General features: G+C 43.3%; 1 protein-coding gene across 1 annotated transcript in view; it reads right to left on the bottom strand.

The window, feature by feature from the left end:
• The window catches only part of CORIN (corin, serine peptidase), a 171,032-nt gene that overhangs the window by 103,649 nt on the left and 46,207 nt on the right, over positions 1–21,176 (bottom strand). Inside the window, exon 4 of the mRNA XM_075091557.1 lies at positions 1,464–1,674. Coding sequence (XP_074947658.1) covers positions 1,464–1,674 — 211 coding nt within the window. The remainder of the gene's footprint in view (positions 1–1,463; positions 1,675–21,176) is intronic.

The following is a 21,176-nucleotide window of genomic DNA, read 5'->3' as shown; positions in this document are numbered from 1 at the left end:
TTGGTCTATGAGCTTTGCATTTCTGACACACACCACTCGCTCTCAAGGTTTGTGAAACTCAAATTCCAAACAAGGCAGAACAAGTGAAGCCACAGAGAAATTGCCTCTTCTGTTCTTGAATGCTTAAATGCATCCATTTATTACCTGAATGCACTTTTCTTGTTTTGTTCTATGATTCCTAGACACAGCAGGTAGCTTAAGGCTCTGTCTTATCAGATTCTTTAACTGGAACAATTGTAATACTGAATTGGAGCAGGGGGCTATAATTAATCACACACTGAATTAAAGAGGGTTAATTGAAAATAGATTTCAGTAGGCTAACACAGATATGCGCACAGGTGTGTTTGGATTCAATGGTTCAGCCAGTCTAATAGCAAGTCTCATTCCACTGTTACCCACGCAGCCTTACCGCCACCCTGATCCTATCCATATCATCATTTGTATACTTCTTTTCTGGCTTGATTTTCTGTCAGTTTAGTGAGCTTAATTGTCCAATCCAGGAATCACTCTGGTGAAATGGAAATGGCAGGCATATATCGCCTGGAGTGGGACTGTACCTTTCATTGGCAACTATATTTTAGACCAGCTTACCTCATCTCATAGAACATTTTATTATAAGCATCCTATCCCTGCTAAACTGCACAGCTTTCAGCTTCTTGGTTCTTGTTGTGTCAACCGAATCACACATACAATTGCCATATTCTCTTCCACTGAATTTCACAGTGAAGAAATTGGAAATAAGGAGAAATTAAAATAAGGAGAAAGAAATTTACCATCCCTCTTTCCCCCTCCAGAAACATCAGAGATTGTGTACATATTAAAAAAAAAATCCTCTTTTCCTTTTTGTGCCGTATTTTGATTTCAGCACTGTTAAACTCACTGACCCTTTTTAAAATCAAACCCAGTGAAAAAAAGTGCATGAACATGATACTAAGGCTGTGTAATTGTGTAAATGCAGAAAATAAGACACGCTTCTTAAGCTTCCAAAACAGTTTCTGTCACTCTGAATACATTCTGCTAACCTAATACCATAAAATATATTTAAAATATTAACTTTTCTGAAGGAAAACACTAAAAAAATTGAAGTTTAATTTAACTAGCAGCCACCACGCTCTATGCCAATACCATAAATATCCAATGTGTTTATCTTGTTACAAAGCATTCTATTTCAACACATCCAGATTTGAGTAATGGGGTAAAAGTAGTTTACACAGCTTTTTTAAGAAGCTGAGCCTGACTGCCCTAATATCACAGTTTTATTCCATACAGTGGCAATATTTTTTCTGAGAGAACTCCATTGCAGTTGGCTTATCTTCGCAGAAATGTTGTGAATAGCTTTGACAGACAGGAGTTTTGCAATGAGAAGGTCACAGGCTTAGTTTGGATCTTCCCTTGTCTGATTAGACAGCGAGTATTCTACCACAACTGGCTCTAGTCACTGACTGATTTTCATTCCCAAATACCTGTCATCACCGTCACTGATGCATTCAGGAAGAGCAAGACTACAGCCAAACAGCATGATGTGTTGATAGCAGCTGAGACGATTGAGATAACTGAAGAACTTCAGGAACTTTTCCATTTCAATACTTTTGACAATGGAAAGAACTGAAGTTATAGTAGTGTAGTTATATGGCAGCATTTGGCACTGGCTGTTGGTGATATTTATGCAGGCACCTGTGAAATCAAAACAATATATTTAGAACAAAAGTATCACCATTTAATAGTTGGTTCAAAGCATATATTGAATTGACTAGTCAGTACATATAAAAGCAATGCCTGTACCTCACAGATAAGACAACATTCCATAATGCTATCATAATACTGTCAAAAAATAAGTATCTAATTAAAAAAGGTATCTGGAGAAGCTTGGTAACTTAGTTTGGAAAACCAGACGAACCCTTAGGTGTTTTCACAATCCTGTGATTCTCCACAAAACTAGACTAGAAATAAGACAAAACAAATTTCTTTCTGACACGGGTGGGATGAACACATGGTAAGAATAGCCTGGATACAGGCAACTTTGGCTGAAATTATGAATGGAAGTCATCAAAAAAATCAGGACTAATTGGGTTCTGAAGCTGCTCTGGTTTTGATGTTTCCATAAAGTTTCTCTTTTTGCTACCATTCTACTCTGCAGCTGGCTTACCTGCCAAAATCATCAACTTGCTTACCCATTTTTCCCAAGGTGATGGTTTTACTTCCAGTCTTTCTTATCTATCCTACCAAATAGAATTATCTGATTTTACAGGTTGAACCCCTACCCTGTCCTAAACTGTCGTCCCACTCTTGACCTTCCACAGCAACCTTTCTCTGCTAATGCCCTGTCACGTGCAGTAGGCTCTCAGCTATGCATTATCAGCAGGTTAACTTACTACATGAAGTTCTTAAGAGTGAGTTTCACAAGCCATACACCAAATTCAGAATTTTCATCAAGAACAAACTATTAAAATCTAGTATCTAGGACAGCTCCCAACTTTGATGAAGGCCTTTCTAGGGCATCTAGTCAGGCTCCACCAGCATTTTTTCCACACTCAAGAGAATATCCACATTGTACAATAAGCAAGGACCTCAGTCCATTCACAGGATCAGACTCTGACACTAATCATTCTCTAAACAAATCAAACTCATACTAAATGACCATCCCAACTCTACCCTTCTCAAGGAGGAAAACTTTTGAGCACATTCAAGCTTTAGCACTCCTCATTATCTGAGCAAACTGGACATAGGTAGCACCAAATGGGGTAGATCCTTTCCATCACCAGACATTTTGGGACTGGCTTCTTCCAAGAATTGTGCAGGTCATTTACACCCAAGCTCCCAACTTGATAAAAGCTGGGCATGTAAAGCACACAGGATGAAGCTCTAAGGGTTCAGCAAGTCTGTCTCTTCCTCATCTTTCAGACTAGACAGTCTTCACTGTCTAAATGCACTAGTGGCAAATTCTGATGTCTATGGACTAATACAACCTCACATAAGGGTAGGGAAAGCAATGCATAATGAAGAAAAATTTTATTAGAGCTTTTTCAAGTTGCAATGTCTTTGAAAGGATGGACAAAAAGGTGGGTTTCAAATTTATCCAGACTTGGTAAAAAACAATCTCTGCTTTTTCAGTGCCTGATGAGCACACTCAAAGTTCCCCCCTTTGTCCTCTCCCTCTCCAGGAATCTCAACAAAAAAAGGAATTGAATCTTGCCCCACTGAAATAAAAGCAATTCTCTCCCTTCATTCTAATCAAGCTAAAACTAAGGCCACAAGACCCCATGATAAGACTGCCCCTCTCCCTCACCCCCACCCTCCCCCTCAAGTATGGCCAACAAGAAATCTTAGCACCAGTGTACACCCATTTTCTGCTACAATCTCTTCTCACTCCCACAGTACAGTGACTAATGGATCTGTTCATCCAGGAATCACATTTTTCCATATAATTCAGGGACAGATTCTCCATTCAGAATTAAAAGTGAATGCTGGGAGATCAGCAAAAAAGTGGTGATCCTCCAAATTAAGAGAACTTTCACAAAACTGCAGAGTGCGGTTTTCAAAAGTGACTGTATGAGTTAGAACCACACCAATGATTTTCAGTGCAACTTCTGCTCTGAAGTTGTACAGGTATTTTTGAAAAATACCACCAGATGATCATCAAATCTGCCTGTCAGGCTGTGAGGCCAAAATCTGGTGACAGCTTTCCAGGGGAAAGGGTTAAAAACTGCAGGGAAGGGAAGGAAACTCACTTCAAAATCCCAAAGTTTTCTTTTAAAAGATGCCATCTCTTTAATGACTACTTACTTCATGACATTTACACAGTATCTTGACCTGCTATAAAAATTTAAAATCTCCCTCCATTTTTTGCGTTATATTTGGTATTCAAACAAACTCACTGACATTTATTTGTACTGCAAAGATTTTTTTAATAACATTTTTATTGCTTGGGAAAGCTTAACAAGAAAACACAAAAGTTCTGATTTAAAGATTAAAAACATCAAAGCTTTTACAGCAGAGTGTTTTTTAAACTGCTAACCTCCCCACAGTAATCTCTTGCCTATATTCTTTTACTTATGCTGGGACTACATTTCCAGGAACTGTTGTGATTGATAAGAGCATAACATACCCATCCAAAATTCTTGGTCTCCTCCACCCATAAAAATTTCACACTGAAGTTATTTAAATAAATCAAATTATCCTAAAATGGGGTGGGGTGGGAGGGGGGTGTCATATAGGGCTTACACAAGTGGAATTCCGACAAAACGATTCGCAAAATCATCATGTATCTCCTGAGGCACAGTGGAAAAATAGTCCCTGCCATGGCACGTGCCAAGAAGCAGTGACATTTTGGCTAAGATTATGTGCATGGGGTGTTTTAGACCTTTTAAAATTCACACAATCCTGACAGAGAAGGGCTACCGTTCCTTGGAGCTATCTAATCTTTCAGGAGTGCTCGGTGGCTGGACAACACAGCTCTGCATTCAACACTCATGGCCAAGAAGATGGAATTTTTTATCAGTTAAACAAGAATTTTTAAAACAAAGAGAGATGGAAGGAGGGACAAAACCCAGGACCTGTCCTGGCAACAGAATCACAATCCATCTTCAATTCCAACAACCTTGCATTCCTGTAAAACTACATCAGTTCAGTATTAATCCCAGGCACACCCATACCGTGGAACACTCTTCTGGAAAGCAGGTGCCTGGGTTAGAATCTTGTCTTTTTAATATGGGTCCTCAATCCACCTCTTCTATTATTTGTTCCATCATTCACCCAGCAAGTAAACTACACTGCAACAGGTGAGTGACCTCCACACCTCTCAGTCAAAAAAACATAATTTCAGGGTAGTAGCAATTGTTGTATCACAGCGTTATACACATCCTGGATTCTCACCGCAGTAGTAACAAACGCAACAGTCTCAAAACCCTTCTCCAGTAAATTAAGGAAAGCTACCTTGTGGTTGTACACATTTAGTTCTACACAGGACTAATGAGCTCAGGAACAGCACCCCACTGGCTCACTTACACCACACGGAGCTGCAAAGCACACATGCATCAGCCCTCTCCAAGCTAGACATATCCTTATTGCTTTGCAGGGGACCTCTCAAGTTCCACAAAACTGCATAAATTGGTCATACTTTGAGTAACATTATTTCAGAGCAAGGTTGTTTCACCTAAACTGAGACCAGAAGAAAACTCAAAGACTCTTGATTCTGATCATTTGCACAAAACAAGTCCCTCCATTAATTCTTGCATCAAACCCAATAGCTTGTGACAGACAGCACGTATCTTTTAGAAAGGCAAGCCTGCTCAGTGCCAAATTGCTCTGTACGTGGGCAAACAGTGATATGGACACAGCATTCTACAGAGTAAGGAATAATTTATTTTAAAGGACATTAAAAGTAGGAGAAAAGCTATCTAAAATACAAGCAATAGGGACTGCTTATTTAATGAGGAGTAGGTATTTAAATAAAAATATTAAAGAGATAAGGTAAAAATACATTTTAGTAAGAATAAGAGGGTGGGATTTTTTTCAAATAAGAAGAAAATCTGAATAGCACTAACAGCCACAGATGTAAGAAAAGACTGCAGTAAACCTCAAAATGCATAACTATTCTAGCAAACTGCTAAACAGTGCTCCATACATACAGGCTAAGTGTGTTTTATAAACTACGTGGCCCTGCAGTGCCAGAATGCTAATCTGACTGATGGTATTAACATACTAGTACTAAACGTGTTAAAAACCAAGCAGGAAACAGACCAGAGAAGATAAATGCCAAATGCACACAGAAAAGCCTCAACCTATTTACTTCTTTTCTCCAGTAAAGATTCATTAATTATGGGGAATAGAAGGCACATAAACCAGTTTTGGCAATACCTGGAGGGGAGGAAAAAGAGCAGTGAATGAAAATAACAACGTGAAAAAGCTATTGGTCCGAACAGCATGGTTCCTAATTATATGGGTCATTTCTGACATTCATCTAAATTAAGTCTTCTGTTTATCTCTGGCTATTGCCAGACGGACTGAACTGGTAAAAAAGGGCTTCCTTCTATTCCAACAATTGCAATGGAGGTCTAGAGTTTCATAGTAAATGCTGTGGAAACTAATTTAAACAACATATTTTCCCTTTCCCTCCCTCCTCTTCAGATTGTTCCCAGACTGCACTTCCTATGGACTGCATCTGCACAAAATGAACTTGTCTACAGAACTGAGCTGACTGAAAATAACCACCTACACTCTTTCCTGAAAAGCAGTATTTATGGCAGCCCCAAAGAAATGCAACCAGAACTGCAGCTTAAGCTTGATTAATCACTTTAGTTTTAAAACACTCAACCATCCCTGTAACCATAAGCTCACAACTCCTGACCCAGCAGTGGTTGTTGCTTTGGGATGTTTTTGAGGCCATGCAATGAACTAGCTCTGGACACTAGCCTGCCTGAAAAGAACAGCTTTTCCTCTCCTGCCACACTTTTTATGTTTTTGGTCGGCGCAGGGTGGAGGATAAAAAGAGGGAAAAAATAACTATTGCACATGGATCAGATCATTGTGTTGAATAGCTTTTTGGCAGAAAAACATTTGTTCTAGGACAAGAGAAGGGGCAGTGCAACAGCAGGAAGCAGTGGGTAGGATCAGAGCCTGCTCACAGCAGCTGAAGCAGTACTTTTGCAGAATGCGTAATCACTGCCCAGCACCATAAAGCACTTTGAAAGGGTTAGGAATATTTGAATTGCACCATCAGAGTCAACTGCTGTCTGATGAGAAATGAAAGAACATCTTTACTCTAAAAATGGATTAATAAATTTGGTGCAACTCTGCATTCTAATGCATCCATTTTCTAACTTGTACTATAAAAACAGATCTGGATCTTTCCTCCTGGCATCAGCCCTTTTAAACATAATACAGTTAAAATGATGCCTTCTGTTAAGGCTAATGTGAACTGGTCTAGATCTCCACTAGGGTATATTTTAACTAGGATTGTCATAGTAGATCTGCAAAACAAGCCTCTGTCTCCGGTATGCAAAGTGTAACATGGTATATGAGAGTGCTTGAAGAGGAAAGTATACAGCCTGATTTTCATATCCCAGGTCAAGCCTGCTGACATTTCAATTAGCAAATAATCCTTTTAATCAGAGCAACTTTTACAGAACATCTTTATGAAGCTTATGGAAAATGAAGCAACTGTTCAATTTGCAGCAGCAATCACCACCTCCTTCATTACAAAGCTTAGTACACTTTCAGTGTTAAGTTGCACAGTTGCAGTCCATAAATCCACTGATAAAGCTTCAGTAAACCCAAGGAAAAATGTCAACATTCACTTGGCTTTTTCATAGCAAAAACTCTACCAACATGGAGTCCTAAAATGTCTTGAGAATTTCTAGGAATCCCATTAAAAAGAACCAAACCAAACCCCACTCATTGATTCTAACTTAGAACCTCGCCTAACTTGCCTACAGCAGCAATTTGCAGACTTCTTGATATGGGAATGACCTTCAGCAAATAAATTTTTTTCCAATCCCAGGTTGCCATGTTCTCCTGACCTTGAAAGGATCTTGTGACGCTGCTTGATTTCACAATCTCATATGTGAGACATGAAGCTGCAGAATCCATTTTTTACCTCCTCTGTCCTGTTGCTATTGGATGTCCAGATTGTCATGGACTTTTGCTCCAGACCAAAGGAGCATGGCATTCCACCTAGCATCTGGTCTTTTCAGCAAAATTTCTTTCCAAAACTCATTGATGTCTTCAAGAATTTTAATACTTTAAATTTACTACGAAATCTTGGTACATTTTTCATTTCAGTTAAGACAGAAGATGGACAGCTTTTCTTGGCCTCCCTCCAGCTATGAATATCTCATGTACAGTCCACTTGGGACTGAATCTGATATTGCATTTCAGATGTTTTCTCTGTTACTCAGAAAAAGCGCCCCAGTAAGTGATTTTCTTCTGACAGACTTCAACAGATGCCAGGAGCTAGGATCTATCCTCTAGAATCCACCCAGCAGGGAAATCTACAAATTGTTTTCTCCTTAGTTCAAGTATCAGGAGTTAAAATCAGCTATTTTACAACAAAAGCATAGTCCCTGTAATTTGTTCACATGAATGCTGGCTTGAAAACATGATTTCCAGAACTCAGGCAGCCTCCATTTCCTGACAAAAGGGACAGCTTGGCAGCTGAGTGTGTACGCCAGGTGACTGTTCCCTTCTAAACACATTCTCAGGCCCTTCTTTGCACTTCTTCCACACTCTAGGGAAGCTGCATATTTGTTCTCTTCCAGGACACATTACACCGTAACAGAAAATACCAACCAATCCTCACAGAACCGCACACAGTTGTAACACACTACTGAAGAAAATAAAAAGGATACATACACATTCTGGAGGAAGAATGCCAACGAGGAAGAGCACTGTTTGGGTGCTCTTTTAACCCCTTGGGAAAGTACAGTTAGATGCAGGATAACATCTTGAGAAATTTAAGAAACTAATTATATAATAAAAGATTAATAAAATTGAAGTAGTAATGGTGTCATACCCATAAGCTTTACACTGCGAGAAAAGGTGTGAACAAAAAGATATTTTTAATTACCACACCTGATACATATAAAATATTTTTAGCATTTTTGTCGAAGAAAAATTCAGCCGATAGATTATAATAGTTTATGACTGTCTTCTGGTCTTGACAGCTCCACCAATGGCTAAAACATATCACACCACCCACTGGCCAAAAGCTTTCAGTGTATTAACTACTGTCTTGTCTCTCGTGGACACAATTAATTTCTCATAATTAAAATAAAATGGAGATATAATTTCTCTCACTTTATTTCCCTGGGTTTTGCTTCCTCTTATATGATCTAGTGAGAGGATTATGCCCAGCAAAACGTGCTTGTGTTTCCCAGCTCTCTCAGTAGCAGGTGTAGGTGGCAATGGAGGAGCTGCAGGGCAGCCTCTGTGAGGAGCGGTCAGGGCTGCCCCATGCCTCACATAGCCAGTTCCAGCCGGCTCCAACCCATCCACCGCAGTGCTCGGCTGAGCCCCGCAGCCACGATGGCAGCACCTCAGGGAAAGCAAGTTTAGAAAAGGACAAAATGGTGCACAGTGGAATGAGAGTGAGGAAAAAAGGTGAGAAATAATCCTGTGAACACCAAGGTGAGAGAAGGAGGGGAAGAGGTGCTTCAGGCACCAGAGCAGAGATTCCCCTGCAGCCCGTGGAAGAGACCCTGGTGGAGCAGGTATCCACTCTGCAGCCTGTGGAGAACTCCACGCTAGAGCAGGTGGATGTGTCCTGAAGGAACTCCAGCCTGTGGAGAGCCCGTGCTGGAGCAGGCTTACCGCGAGGGACTGCAGCCCATAGAGAGGACCCAACAGCGAAGCAGGGGAAAGTGTGAGGAGGAACAAGCAGCAGAGAGGAACTGTTATGGACTGACCACAACCCCATTCCCCATCCTCCTGTGCCATTCACATCAGGGAGGAGGTAGAGGAGATGGAAATGGAGTGAAGTTAAGCCTGGGAAGAAGGGCGGGAAGGTGTTTTAGGTTTTGTCTTTGCTTCTCACCATCCAGCTCTATTTTTATTTGGCCATACATTCCATTACTTTTCACAGAATCACAGAATGGTAGAGGTTGGAAGGGACCTCTGGAGATCATCTCATCCAGCCCCCCTGCTTGAGCAGTGTGCTGGTTTTGGCTGAGAAGGGGTTAATTCTCCTCACTGTGGGGGTCAGCTACCTTTCCAGCTTCCCGCGCTCTGCCGCGTGGCGTGGCAGGGGGGGCTGGGAGGGGCAGGGCCATGGTGGGGGCGGCTGACCCCGACTGGCCAATGGCAGGTTCATTCCATACCATGTGACACCATGACCAGTATATTGAGGGGGGGCAGTGGCAGCGCGGAGGCGGCGCGGCGTCGGGTCGGCGGGCGGCGAGCGGCTGCGGCGCGTGCGGTTTGTTCCGGCGGTTCGTTCCCCCTCTCCCCTCCCCTCCCTTCCCCCCTCCCCCGGGGCTTTGCGCCTCTCGTTGTTCTCCTTTACATTGCATTTCTACTGTTGTTTCTTTTAATTTTCATTATTAAACTGTTCTTATCCCAACCCACGAGCGTTACCCTTCTGATTCTCTCCCCCATCTACCGGTGGGGGAGTGAGCGAGCGACTGTGTGGGGCTGAGCTGCCGCTAAACCACGACAGTTTTTTTGGCGCCCAACGTGGGGCCCGAGGGTTGGAGATAACAACAGCTGCTAGTCCCAGCACCATGTTGTCCTTTTTGCAGTTGGTGTTAAAAATCGGTGTTGGTTGTTTGAGTCTGCTGTGTTCTGCTGTGATTAGTAATGTTTTGCCTACGAGATTTGTTATACAAACACTCGTTTTCAGCTTTATCTGGTATTTGGGGTTTTTGCTGAAACCGTTACTGTACTTCGGATACCACCTTGTTGAGGCAATTAGCAATTATACCTCCTCCTCTGAGAGATTTTATATGGAGGAAATACAGAATAATACCTTTGCAACTTTGTTCTATGATGTCTGTGCCTTTGTTACAACAACGTTTTTGTATCTTGAACATCCTTGGGTGGTTAAGGTGCAGTCATTGTTAGTTTTTGGGCATGTTGTTTTGGTTTTGACTAAGCAACTTAAGAATATCACCCAGAAATCTGCCCCGAGGCTTGATAGTTACGAGTGGCAGGGCATGTGGGATAGCATGGGCAAATACCTAGGGCAGTGGGCACCCCCAGTGTTTTGGAGTTTCACCCCCGAGCAAGTGCAGAATCCTAAAAAACTAGTAGAATATTTGGAGAAAGTATGTTGTTACGCTGGGAGCTCCAGAGAGACACAGATAACTGCAACGTGCTGGGGTCTGGCCCATGCATACCGAGCCCTGCTCAACAGTATTCAGTGCCCCCAGGGGGAAGAGAATGTCTCTGGATTGAAATGCAAAGTGACTGGCACTGTAGACAATCCAGCCCTGACAACAGGCACTGCAGCCACTCAAACCCCCACAACAAGTACCGGAGCTAGCTCAGAAAATAAACCCGTACCAGTATCAGTTGCCCCCATACATAAGACGAAATATTGGAAGCGGACATCAACTCGTTTAGAACGGGATGATGAAGAGCCAGGGCCATCGCGGGGAGAGGAGGGAGAAGTAATAAATGAAATAGAGACCACCCGATCCCTGTCCTTAAGCGAGTTGCGAGATATGCGAAAAGATTATAGCCGTCGTTCAGGTGAGCACATTGCCACCTGGCTGCTCCGATGCTGGGATAATGGGGCCAGTAGCCTGGAACTAGAGGGAAAAGAAGCCAAACAATTGGGATCCCTTTCTGGGGAAGGGGGCGTTGACAAAGCAATTGGAAAAAAACCACAAGCCCTCAGCCTCTGGAGGCGACTCCTGTCTGGAGTGAAGGAAAGGTATCCCTTTAAAGAAGATGTTACATATCGCCCAGGAAAATGGACAACTATGGAGAAAGGCATCCAGTATCTCAGGGAATTAGCTGTGTTTGAGGTGATTTATGGTGACCTGGATGATCAACGGTCATCCAAAGATCCAGATGAAGCCGAGTGCACACGACCCATGTGGCGGAAGTTTGTACGGAGCGCACCATCTTCGCATGCAAACTCATTGGCAGTGATGTCCTGGAAAGATGACGAGACACCAACGGTGGCAGAGGTGATAGATAGACTCCGGGATTATGACACAAATATCTCTTCCTCGCTTGTCTCTGCTGTGGAGAAACTATCCCAAGAGGTCCAGCAACTCAAAGAAGATCTGTCCTACTCCCCACCTCGACAGAGCAGTGTCTCAGCTGTTAGGAATAAGCGTCCTTTGGCTCAAAGAAGGGGATACACACCACGGGCCACCCTATGGTTCTACCTGCGTGACCACGGAGAGGACATGATGAGGTGGGATGGCAAGCCTACTTCGACCCTACAGGCACGAGTACATGAACTGCAAGGAAGAACAGTCACTGAGGGAGGCTCTTCCAGGAAAGCTGCTGCTCCAGTTTCCAGCGAGCAAGTCCCCAGACAGAGGAGTAGAAGCGCAGATTTTATTTCTAAGTGTAATAGAGGGACTCCTGATTCACATTTACAGGAAGTGAGTTGTGACTGCCATGATCAGGACTAGAGGGGCCCTGCCTCCAGCCGGGTGGAGGAAAGGGATAACCGGGCTTACTGGACTGTGTGGATCCGATGGCCTGGCACGTCCGACCCACAGGAGTATAAAGCTTTAGTGGACACCGGCGCACAGTGCACCTTAATGCCATCAAACTATATAGGGGCAGAACCCATCAGCATTGCTGGAGTGACAGGGGGATCTCAAGAGCTAACTGTATTGGAGGCCGAAGTGAGCCTAACTGGCAATGAGTGGCAGAAGCACCCCATTGTGACTGGCCCAGAGGCTCCGTGCATCCTTGGTATAGACTACCTCAGGAGAGGGTATTTCAAGGACCCAAAAGGTTACAAGTGGGCTTTTGGTGTAGCTGCCTTGGAGACGGAGGAAACTGAACAGCTGTCTACCTTGCCCGGTCTCTCAAAGGACCCTTCTGTGGTGGGGTTGCTGAAGGTCAAAGAACAGCAGGTGCCAATCGCCACCACAACAGTGCACCGGCGGCAATATCGCACCAACAGAGACTCTCTGATCCCCATCCATAAACTCATTCACCAACTGAGGAGCCAAGGAGTCATCAGTAAGACCCACTCACCCTTTAACAGTCCCATATGGCCAGTCCGGAAGTCTAATGGAGAGTGGAGACTAACAGTAGACTATCGTGGCCTGAATGAAGTCACTCCACCGTTGAGTGCTGCTGTGCCAGACATGCTAGAACTTCAATACGAACTGGAGTCAAAGGCGGCCAAGTGGTATGCCACAATTGATATTGCTAATGCATTCTTCTCAATCCCTCTGGCAGCAGAGTGCAGGCCACAGTTTGCTTTCACATGGAGGGGCGTCCAGTACACCTGGAATCGACTGCCCCAGGGGTGGAAACACAGTCCTACCATTTGCCATGGACTGATTCAGACTGTACTGGAACAGGGAGAAGCTCCAGAGCACCTTCAATACATTGATGACATCATTGTGTGGGGCAGCACAGCAGAAGAAGTTTTTGAGAAAGGTGAGAAAATAGTCCAAATCCTTCTGAAAGCTGGTTTTGCCATAAAACAAAGTAAGGTGAAGGGACCTGCACGAGAAATCCAGTTCTTAGGAATTAAATGGCAAGACGGTCGTCGTCAGATTCCAATGGATGTGATCAACAAAATAGCAGCCATGTCTCCACCAACTAGCAAAAAGGAAACACAAGCTTTCTTGGGCGTTGTGGGTTTTTGGAGAATGCATATTCCAAATTACAGTCTGATCGTGAGCCCTCTCTATCAAGTGACCCGGAAAAAGAATGATTTCAAATGGGGCCCTGAGCAACGACAAGCCTTTGAACAGATTAAACGAGAAATAGTCCATGCAGTAGCTCTTGGGCCAGTCCGGGCAGGACAAGATGTAAAAAATGTGCTCTACACTGCAGCCGGGGAGAATGGCCCTACCTGGAGTCTCTGGCAGAAAGCACCTGGGGAGACCCGGGGTCGACCCCTAGGGTTTTGGAGTCGGGGATACAGAGGGTCTGAAGCCCGCTATACTCCAACTGAAAAAGAGATATTGGCAGCATATGAAGGGGTTCGAGCTGCTTCAGAAGTGGTTGGTACTGAAGCACAGTTGCTCCTGGCACCCCGACTGCCAGTGCTGGGCTGGATGTTCAAAGGAAACATCCCCTCTACACACCATGCAACTGATGCTACGTGGAGTAAATGGGTTGCACTGATCACCCAGCGGGCTCGAGTAGGAAACCCCAGTCGCCCAGGAATCTTGGAAGTGATTATGGACTGGCCAGAAGGCAAAGATTTTGGATTATCACCAGAGGAGGAGGTGACACGTGCTGAAGAAGCCCCACTGTATAACAAACTGCCAGAAGATGAGAAGCAATATGCCCTGTTCACTGATGGGTCCTGTCGCCTTGTGGGAAAGCACCGGAGATGGAAGGCTGCTGTATGGAGTCCTACACGACAAGTAGCAGAAACTGCTGAAGGAGAAGGTGAATCGAGCCAGTTTGCAGAGGTAAAGGCCATCCAGCTGGCCTTAGACATCGCTGAACGGGAAAAGTGGCCAGTGCTCTATCTCTATACTGACTCCTGGATGGTGGCAAATGCCTTGTGGGGCTGGCTGCAGCAATGGAAGCAAAGCAACTGGCAGCGCAGAGGCAAACCCATCTGGGCTGCCACATTGTGGCAAGATATTGCTGCCCGGGTAGAGAAACTGGTTGTAAAGGTACGGCATGTGGATGCTCACGTCCCCAAGAGTCGGGCCACTGAAGAACATCGAAACAACCAGCAGGTAGATCGGGCTGCCAAGATTGAAGTGGCTGAGGTGGATCTGGACTGGCAGCATAAGGGTGAACTATTTCTAGCTCGGTGGGCCCATGACACCTCAGGCCATCAAGGGAGAGATGCAACATACAGGTGGGCTCGTGATCGAGGGGTGGACTTGACCATGGATATTATTGCACAGGTTATCCACGAATGTGACACATGCGCTGCAATCAAGCAAGCGAAGCGGGTAAAGCCTCTGTGGTATGGGGGACGATGGCTGAAATATAAATATGGGGAGGCCTGGCAAATTGACTATATCACACTCCCACAGACCCGCCAAGGCAAGCGCCATGTGCTTACAATGGTAGAAACAACGACTGGCTGGCTGGAAACATATCCTGTCCCCCACGCCACTGCCCGGAACACTATCCTGGGTCTTGAGAAACAAGTCCTGTGGCGACATGGCACCCCAGAGAGGATTGAGTCAGACAATGGGACTCATTTCCGAAATAGCCTCATAGACACCTGGGCCAAAGAGCACGGCATTGAGTGGGTGTATCACATCCCCTATCACGCACCAGCCTCTGGGAAAATTGAAAGGTACAATGGACTGTTAAAAACCACACTGAGAGCAATGGGGGGTGGGACATTCAAGCACTGGGATACACATTTAGCAAAAGCCACGTGGTTAGTCAACACGAGGGGATCTGCCAACCGAGCTGGCCCTGCCCAGTCAGAAATCCTACATACTGTGGAAGGGGATGGAGTCCCTGTAGTGCACACAAAAAGTATGCTGGGCAAAACAGTCTGGGTTCTTCCTGCCTCTGGCAAAGGCAAACCCATTCGTGGGATTGTTTTTGCTCGAGGACCTGGGTGCACTTGGTGGGTGATGCGGGAGGATGGAGAAATCCGATGTGTGCCTCAAGGGGATTTGATTTTGGGTGAAAACAGTCAATGAACTGAATGGCACAATGTGAACTGCTATATAATATTGTGTGTCACCTCTGTGTTGTATCAATGATATCAGAGTACGAGCCTCCCAACCCATGGAAGATCAACTATGAAACAAGCCGTGCAGCAGTGATGGAACGATGACTGACTCGGTATGCAGCAACCCAACGCCACACACCATCTCTCCCACCCGGAAAGACTGATACAACAGATGGAGCCCAGACTCATGGACTGCGTGAACTCAATGGACATTTTAATGGACATTTTACAGGGAAGATCCATGAACTAAGGGAATGATGTCTGTGTATTATGTTAAAGGATGGGAAGGGGAGGGGTGGTGGTTGGTACGGTTGTATTGCATCATATGGGACCTGGGCATGGTGTAAGTGGTATGGAATAAGGGGTGGAGAATGTGCTGGTTTTGGCTGAGAAGGGGTTAATTCTCCTCACTGTGGGGGTCAGCTACCTTTCCAGCTTCCCGCGCTCTGCCGCGTGGCGTGGCAGGGGGGGCTGGGAGGGGCAGGGCCATGGTGGGGGCGGCTGACCCCGACTGGCCAATGGCAGGTTCATTCCATACCATGTGACACCATGACCAGTATATTGAGGGGGGGCAGTGGCAGCGCGCAGGCGGCGCGGCGTCGGGTCGGCGGGCGGCGAGCGGCTGCAGCGCGTGCGGTTTGTTCCGGCGGTTCGTTCCCCCTCTCCCCTCCCCTCCCCTCCCTTCCCCCCTCCCCCGGGGCTTTGCGCCTCTCGTTGTTCTCCTTTACATTGCATTTCTACTGTTGTTTCTTTTAATTTTCATTATTAAACTGTTCTTATCCCAACCCACGAGCGTTACCCTTCTGATTCTCTCCCCCATCTACCGGTGGGGGAGTGAGCGAGCGACTGTGTGGGGCTGAGCTGCCGCTAAACCACGACAAGCAGGCACACCTAGAGCAGGGGGCACAGGAACACATCCAGGTGGGTTTTTAATGTCTCCAGGGAAGGAGACTCCACACCCTCCCTGGGCAGCCTGTGCCACTGCTCTGGCACCCTCACAGGAAAGAAGTTTTTCCTCATATTGAGGTGGAACTTCCTGTGTTCCAGCTTGTGTCCATTGCCCCTTGGCCTGTTGTTGGGCACCACCGAAAAGAGTTTTATCCCATCCTCTTGATACCCACCGTTTAGATTTTTATAAGCATTGATAAGATCCCCGCTCAGTCTTCTCTTCTCCAGGCTGAACAAACCCAAGTCTTTCAGCCTTTCCTCATAAGGGAGGTGCCAGACCCCTGATCATCTTTGTAGCTCTCTGCTGGACTTGCTCAAGCAGTTCCATGTCCTTCTTAAACTAAGGGGCCCAAAACTGAACACAGTACTCCAAATGTGGCCTCACTAGGGTGGAGCAGAGGGGGAGGATAACCTCCCTTGATTGGCTGGCCGTGCTCCTTTTAATGCATCCCAGCATACCATTAGCCTTCTTGGCTACAAGGGCACATTGCTGGCTCATGATCAACCTGCATTTTGCCCAATACTGATGGCAATTGCTAACTGACCTCCCTGTCTTTCACTTACCCCACGAGATTTTTCATCTTGTTTTCTCCCCCCACTGTCCTATTGAGGGGAAGGAGTGAGGAGGAGCTGGGTGGATATCTGGCAGCCTGCCAAGGGTAACACACTGTAATCCAATAAAAATATTCTTTCTTTTCAAATTCAAGTAACATGAACAACTAATTGAAAACATTAAAACCATTTTACAAAGGAGATTTAGTTTTGAACTAAATTGCATTGCTGCACTGTCTTTTTAAATCTTTTCTTTAGCTAACCCAGATCCCACCTAGCCAGGTCAGATTTGGATAATTTTTATATGCTTCTCATTGCCTGAAGGTGGCCATGATGAGGAAGATAAACCACATGCCAGCCAAGAAAACCTTAAATAGAGACACTGGACTCAAGAGTCATGTGGAAAAATTTCACTAGGGTTGGGAGAAGAGCCTGAGAGGAGAAATTGTAGGTCATCTTTCTTTATGGAAGGCTAGACGGAAGGCAAAGAAGAGACAGGGACACTTCAAAGATGCAGTAATAGAATCAGATCCTTTGGATAGTTCCTACTATGGGATAAAATTCTGATGAGTCTCTGTCAGGCTACATTGGTTATGAGAGTATAAACTGGAGGAAGACATAATATGGACAGAAAACCAAAATCAAGCTGTGGAATGAAATATCTTTAAAATAAAATTCTAAGTTTTCAATTCTTTTCAAGTCTGATCAACATCTTTGTATCATTTGTACTATTTCCTTCAGTATAAAACTCTCAATTCTTCCAAAAAGTACTCTGTTGGCTATTCTGCAGCTGTTTGTGTCAGGACATATTTTGAATCACAGTTTGAAATCAATAAAGAAACATCACAGACAGTTTGGCTATACTACTCAAAATATACCACTCAAACTAAGTCACAATTTTCTTCATACTTTCAGGTTGGATCCAGTTCACTTGGCTTTGTTTTTGAATCAGCCAGTTAAAGATCAATTATTTTTTAAATTTTTTCTCTGCTTTCCCTTAACATTTCCCCTTTGAGACTCCTGAAAATGCTTGTCTTTCAGACATCTGTCCTAAATTTGCCATTGTAAATAATGAAACAAAGAATGCATTTCATTTCTTCAACAATGTCAAGCTCTTCAGTGTCTAAATGATTCTTGCCATCTGTTGGAGACTCCCGCTCTCTTCTCCCAGAATCTCTTATTCTGGATGCAGTGGAAATTACTCTTTATATGACTTAACCTGCCATGTAATTATATTTCCTTTCAGTTTCCATCTTTACCTTCCCTTCACTTTCTGTATTACAATGTCAGCTCCATTCTATAATTACTACAATCTTGTACTGTCAATACAGCTCTTATTTTCAGATAGAGTTTGTATGTCCCTATTTATATACCTTCTCCCCTACCCAAGACATAACAATTACTTATAATGAGGTCATATTACCTTTCAATAATGAGTGCAATTATAATGAGTGCCATTTACTTTTCAACACATCCCACCTTGTGTTTCTTTGTTATTTTCTTCTACTTGGATTTAACCCAACTTTTCTGCACTTCAAGGCTCATGGTTTAGATAAGATTTAAAAAATTTGTTTACATAAGAATTTTAAAAATAATTCTGAGGGTGCAAGCTATTCAGATACAAATAATTTTAAGATTTACAGTAACTGGTGGGGGGGGGGAGGGTGTTGCATTTTTATCTTAGGCCTAAAGAACCATTACAGTTTTATGTCACTTACCCCTCAGTTCCATTTTCTCCCTCATGGAACACTGGAACAGTTAGAATACAAATACCACAGATGCATTTTTATCTAAATAACACAGTAAACAGTTGTTGTAACCAGAGTACCTAGTCATCTTTCCAAAAATAAATCTATCTAAATGAGAGGATAACATTTGCTTTATAAGCCATTAAAAATTATATGTTAATGAAAACATTACAAATAAAAAGAGTGCACTTAACTTTATTTGCCTGTATATTTCAAGGCACTAAACTGAACATTTGAGACTGCTATATCAAAATTTCATCTCTTTCACTGGATATCCAAAATGAGACATCCAGTTCTGAAAGGCATTGAACATTCACAACGCACAAAGTCTTAAATTAAAGCTTCATGTAATTAGTGGTGCACTACTCTAATAAGCACTAGCTGGATGCCTCAAATCAGGTCACAGGTTTGGGAAAGGTTGCAGAGCCTCTCTGGCAGACCATGGGTAATTAAGAGAACTCCTAAGTTTAGCACTGTGCTCAAGATCCTGATAAGAAACTACTTAAAACTCTTCATATCCCTGCACGTGGGAATAAAAAGGTAGCCACAGAACAAATGGACAATTTTTTTCAGAACTACTGAGCAACGGCAGACCCCATTCAAATCAACAGGGAAGGTAGGTGCCAAATACTTATTGAAAAGTACTGACTTATGCCTCTTTGGAATTTCAATATTGAGGCTAGACAGCTTCTCTTTGGAGAACATCTTTCAAGCATGTGCTGAAGTGCTTTCTGAACAGGGATGAATATAGCATATGCTCAAGTGTTGTCCTAAATAGTTGCCTTCCCTTTTTACATGTGTCACTTTCTTGACCTCTGAAGCTCCTTAAGATTTAATGTGAGCCAAGATACATTGTCACCATAATAATGGAAAAAATAAAAAGCTTGCTAAAGAGTCATCTGTAAAAGAAGCAGGTCTCAAATTCTTCATGACAAGAAAAGTGGCTTGAAAGAAATTGAAGTAACACAGTGAATGAAGAATAGCTGAACACCGTTTACTCATCTCTGGTTCCCACTAGGAGTCTCTTCAATTGCACGTATGCCTTTTGTATCTATTGAGGTACATTTGCACAAAATCAAAACAATATTTCAAACTTCCACTCAAACCAACACCTAAAAAGAAATAACATGTACATAATACATGTCATCTGCCTTTGATTAGCTCAAAACTTCTGTTAGGAAAATAGACACAATTCACTTCTGCAACTGTATTAAATAAGTATTTTAGGATATCTGGATAGAAGTCATTTTCAGAGTGATTCCATGCAAAAAAAAAAAAGTTGTACTCAACAAGAAGCTTATCTCATAAGAATCTCATGGTTCAAAATCATTTCTTTCTTAAGTTTGAGGCTTTAGAAGCTTTATTAACAGCTCTTGTGTAATCAATGCATTTGGTGCTTCCATCCTGAGTCCAAGTCTATAAACGACAGGACAAATAATACAAATACAGTTAAGAAATGCTTTCTTAGAGCAGAAGTTCTCAAGCATTTTCATAATAGAGGCCACATCTTTATGGATTATCACACACACCTCCATTCCACCCAGCTGTTATTTCTCATACTATATCGCAATTTCATAACACCCCTAAAGCAGTTAGAGTGGTTGCTTTTTTTCCTGCTAAAACAATGTACTAGGGAATTATGTCGCTGTGATGGTTTAATTTTAAAATCTCACCCCAGCTATTCACTAAATAACCCAAAGGTTTCTTCACAGATGTACACCAGGCGACATTTTCTATTGTCTTACAACTAAAACCAAGGTCCTCTTAAATGATGAAAGCATTCTTTTATTATATACTCACTTTCTAAAAAAGTAGCATAAAAAGCTATAGTTTCAAGATTAAAATTAATCTCTAATTTTTAAAGACAAAGACTTACTGAGGAGCAAATTATTCTATAGCTATTTTTCTCTAACCTGATGCCAACTACTATCACACAGGTTATTTGCCAAAAGAAGTCACAAGATCAGTGTTCACTTTGTTGCTGTCTCCCACTTACATCTGCTCTCCATTAAAGAAATGCTAAAACTACAGGGGGTTGCTCTATCACAATGAAATAAGAGGGACAGATTCTCCCCATCTTAGGCTGTTATCGTGATTATATTGATCACTCTAATGAGCAAGTCAACAGAAGTGACTGTGGATGGAGAAAACATCCTAGAGCCATAGAAGATTGCTTAGAACCTTAATCATGCTCCATGACACATCCATTTTGACCCTTTATTCACTAGATCCCTGAAACTCAAATATCCAAAAACTTATTCCCCCACTGCATACATTCCATGGTCTGATGTGGCTATCTTGCTACATCATCTTTTACACCATGGCAAAATAGTTAGGTCATTTATTGTCTAAAACATTAAGATTTGTCAAAAGATTTCACAATTTTAATTTTAGCAAACTGTTTTTGCTATAAAACATGTTAGATGCCACAAAAAAGTGTACTCTTTCAATACTTTGAAACAAGGTTTTGTCTGTGAGGACTCACACTGGAGCAGGCTTATCCCGAGGGACTGCAGCCCATAGAGAGGACCCAACAATGAAGCAGGGGACAGTGTGAGGAGGAATAAGCAGCAGAGAGGAACCATTACGGACTGACCACGACCCCCATTCGGCCTGTGCTACCCACA

The sequence above is a fragment of the Phalacrocorax aristotelis genome, chromosome 4 (genome assembly GCF_949628215.1).
Source record: "Phalacrocorax aristotelis chromosome 4, bGulAri2.1, whole genome shotgun sequence".
NCBI classification, from domain to species: Eukaryota; Metazoa; Chordata; class Aves; order Suliformes; family Phalacrocoracidae; genus Phalacrocorax; species Phalacrocorax aristotelis.
This window is presented reverse-complemented; position numbering and strand designations above follow the sequence as displayed.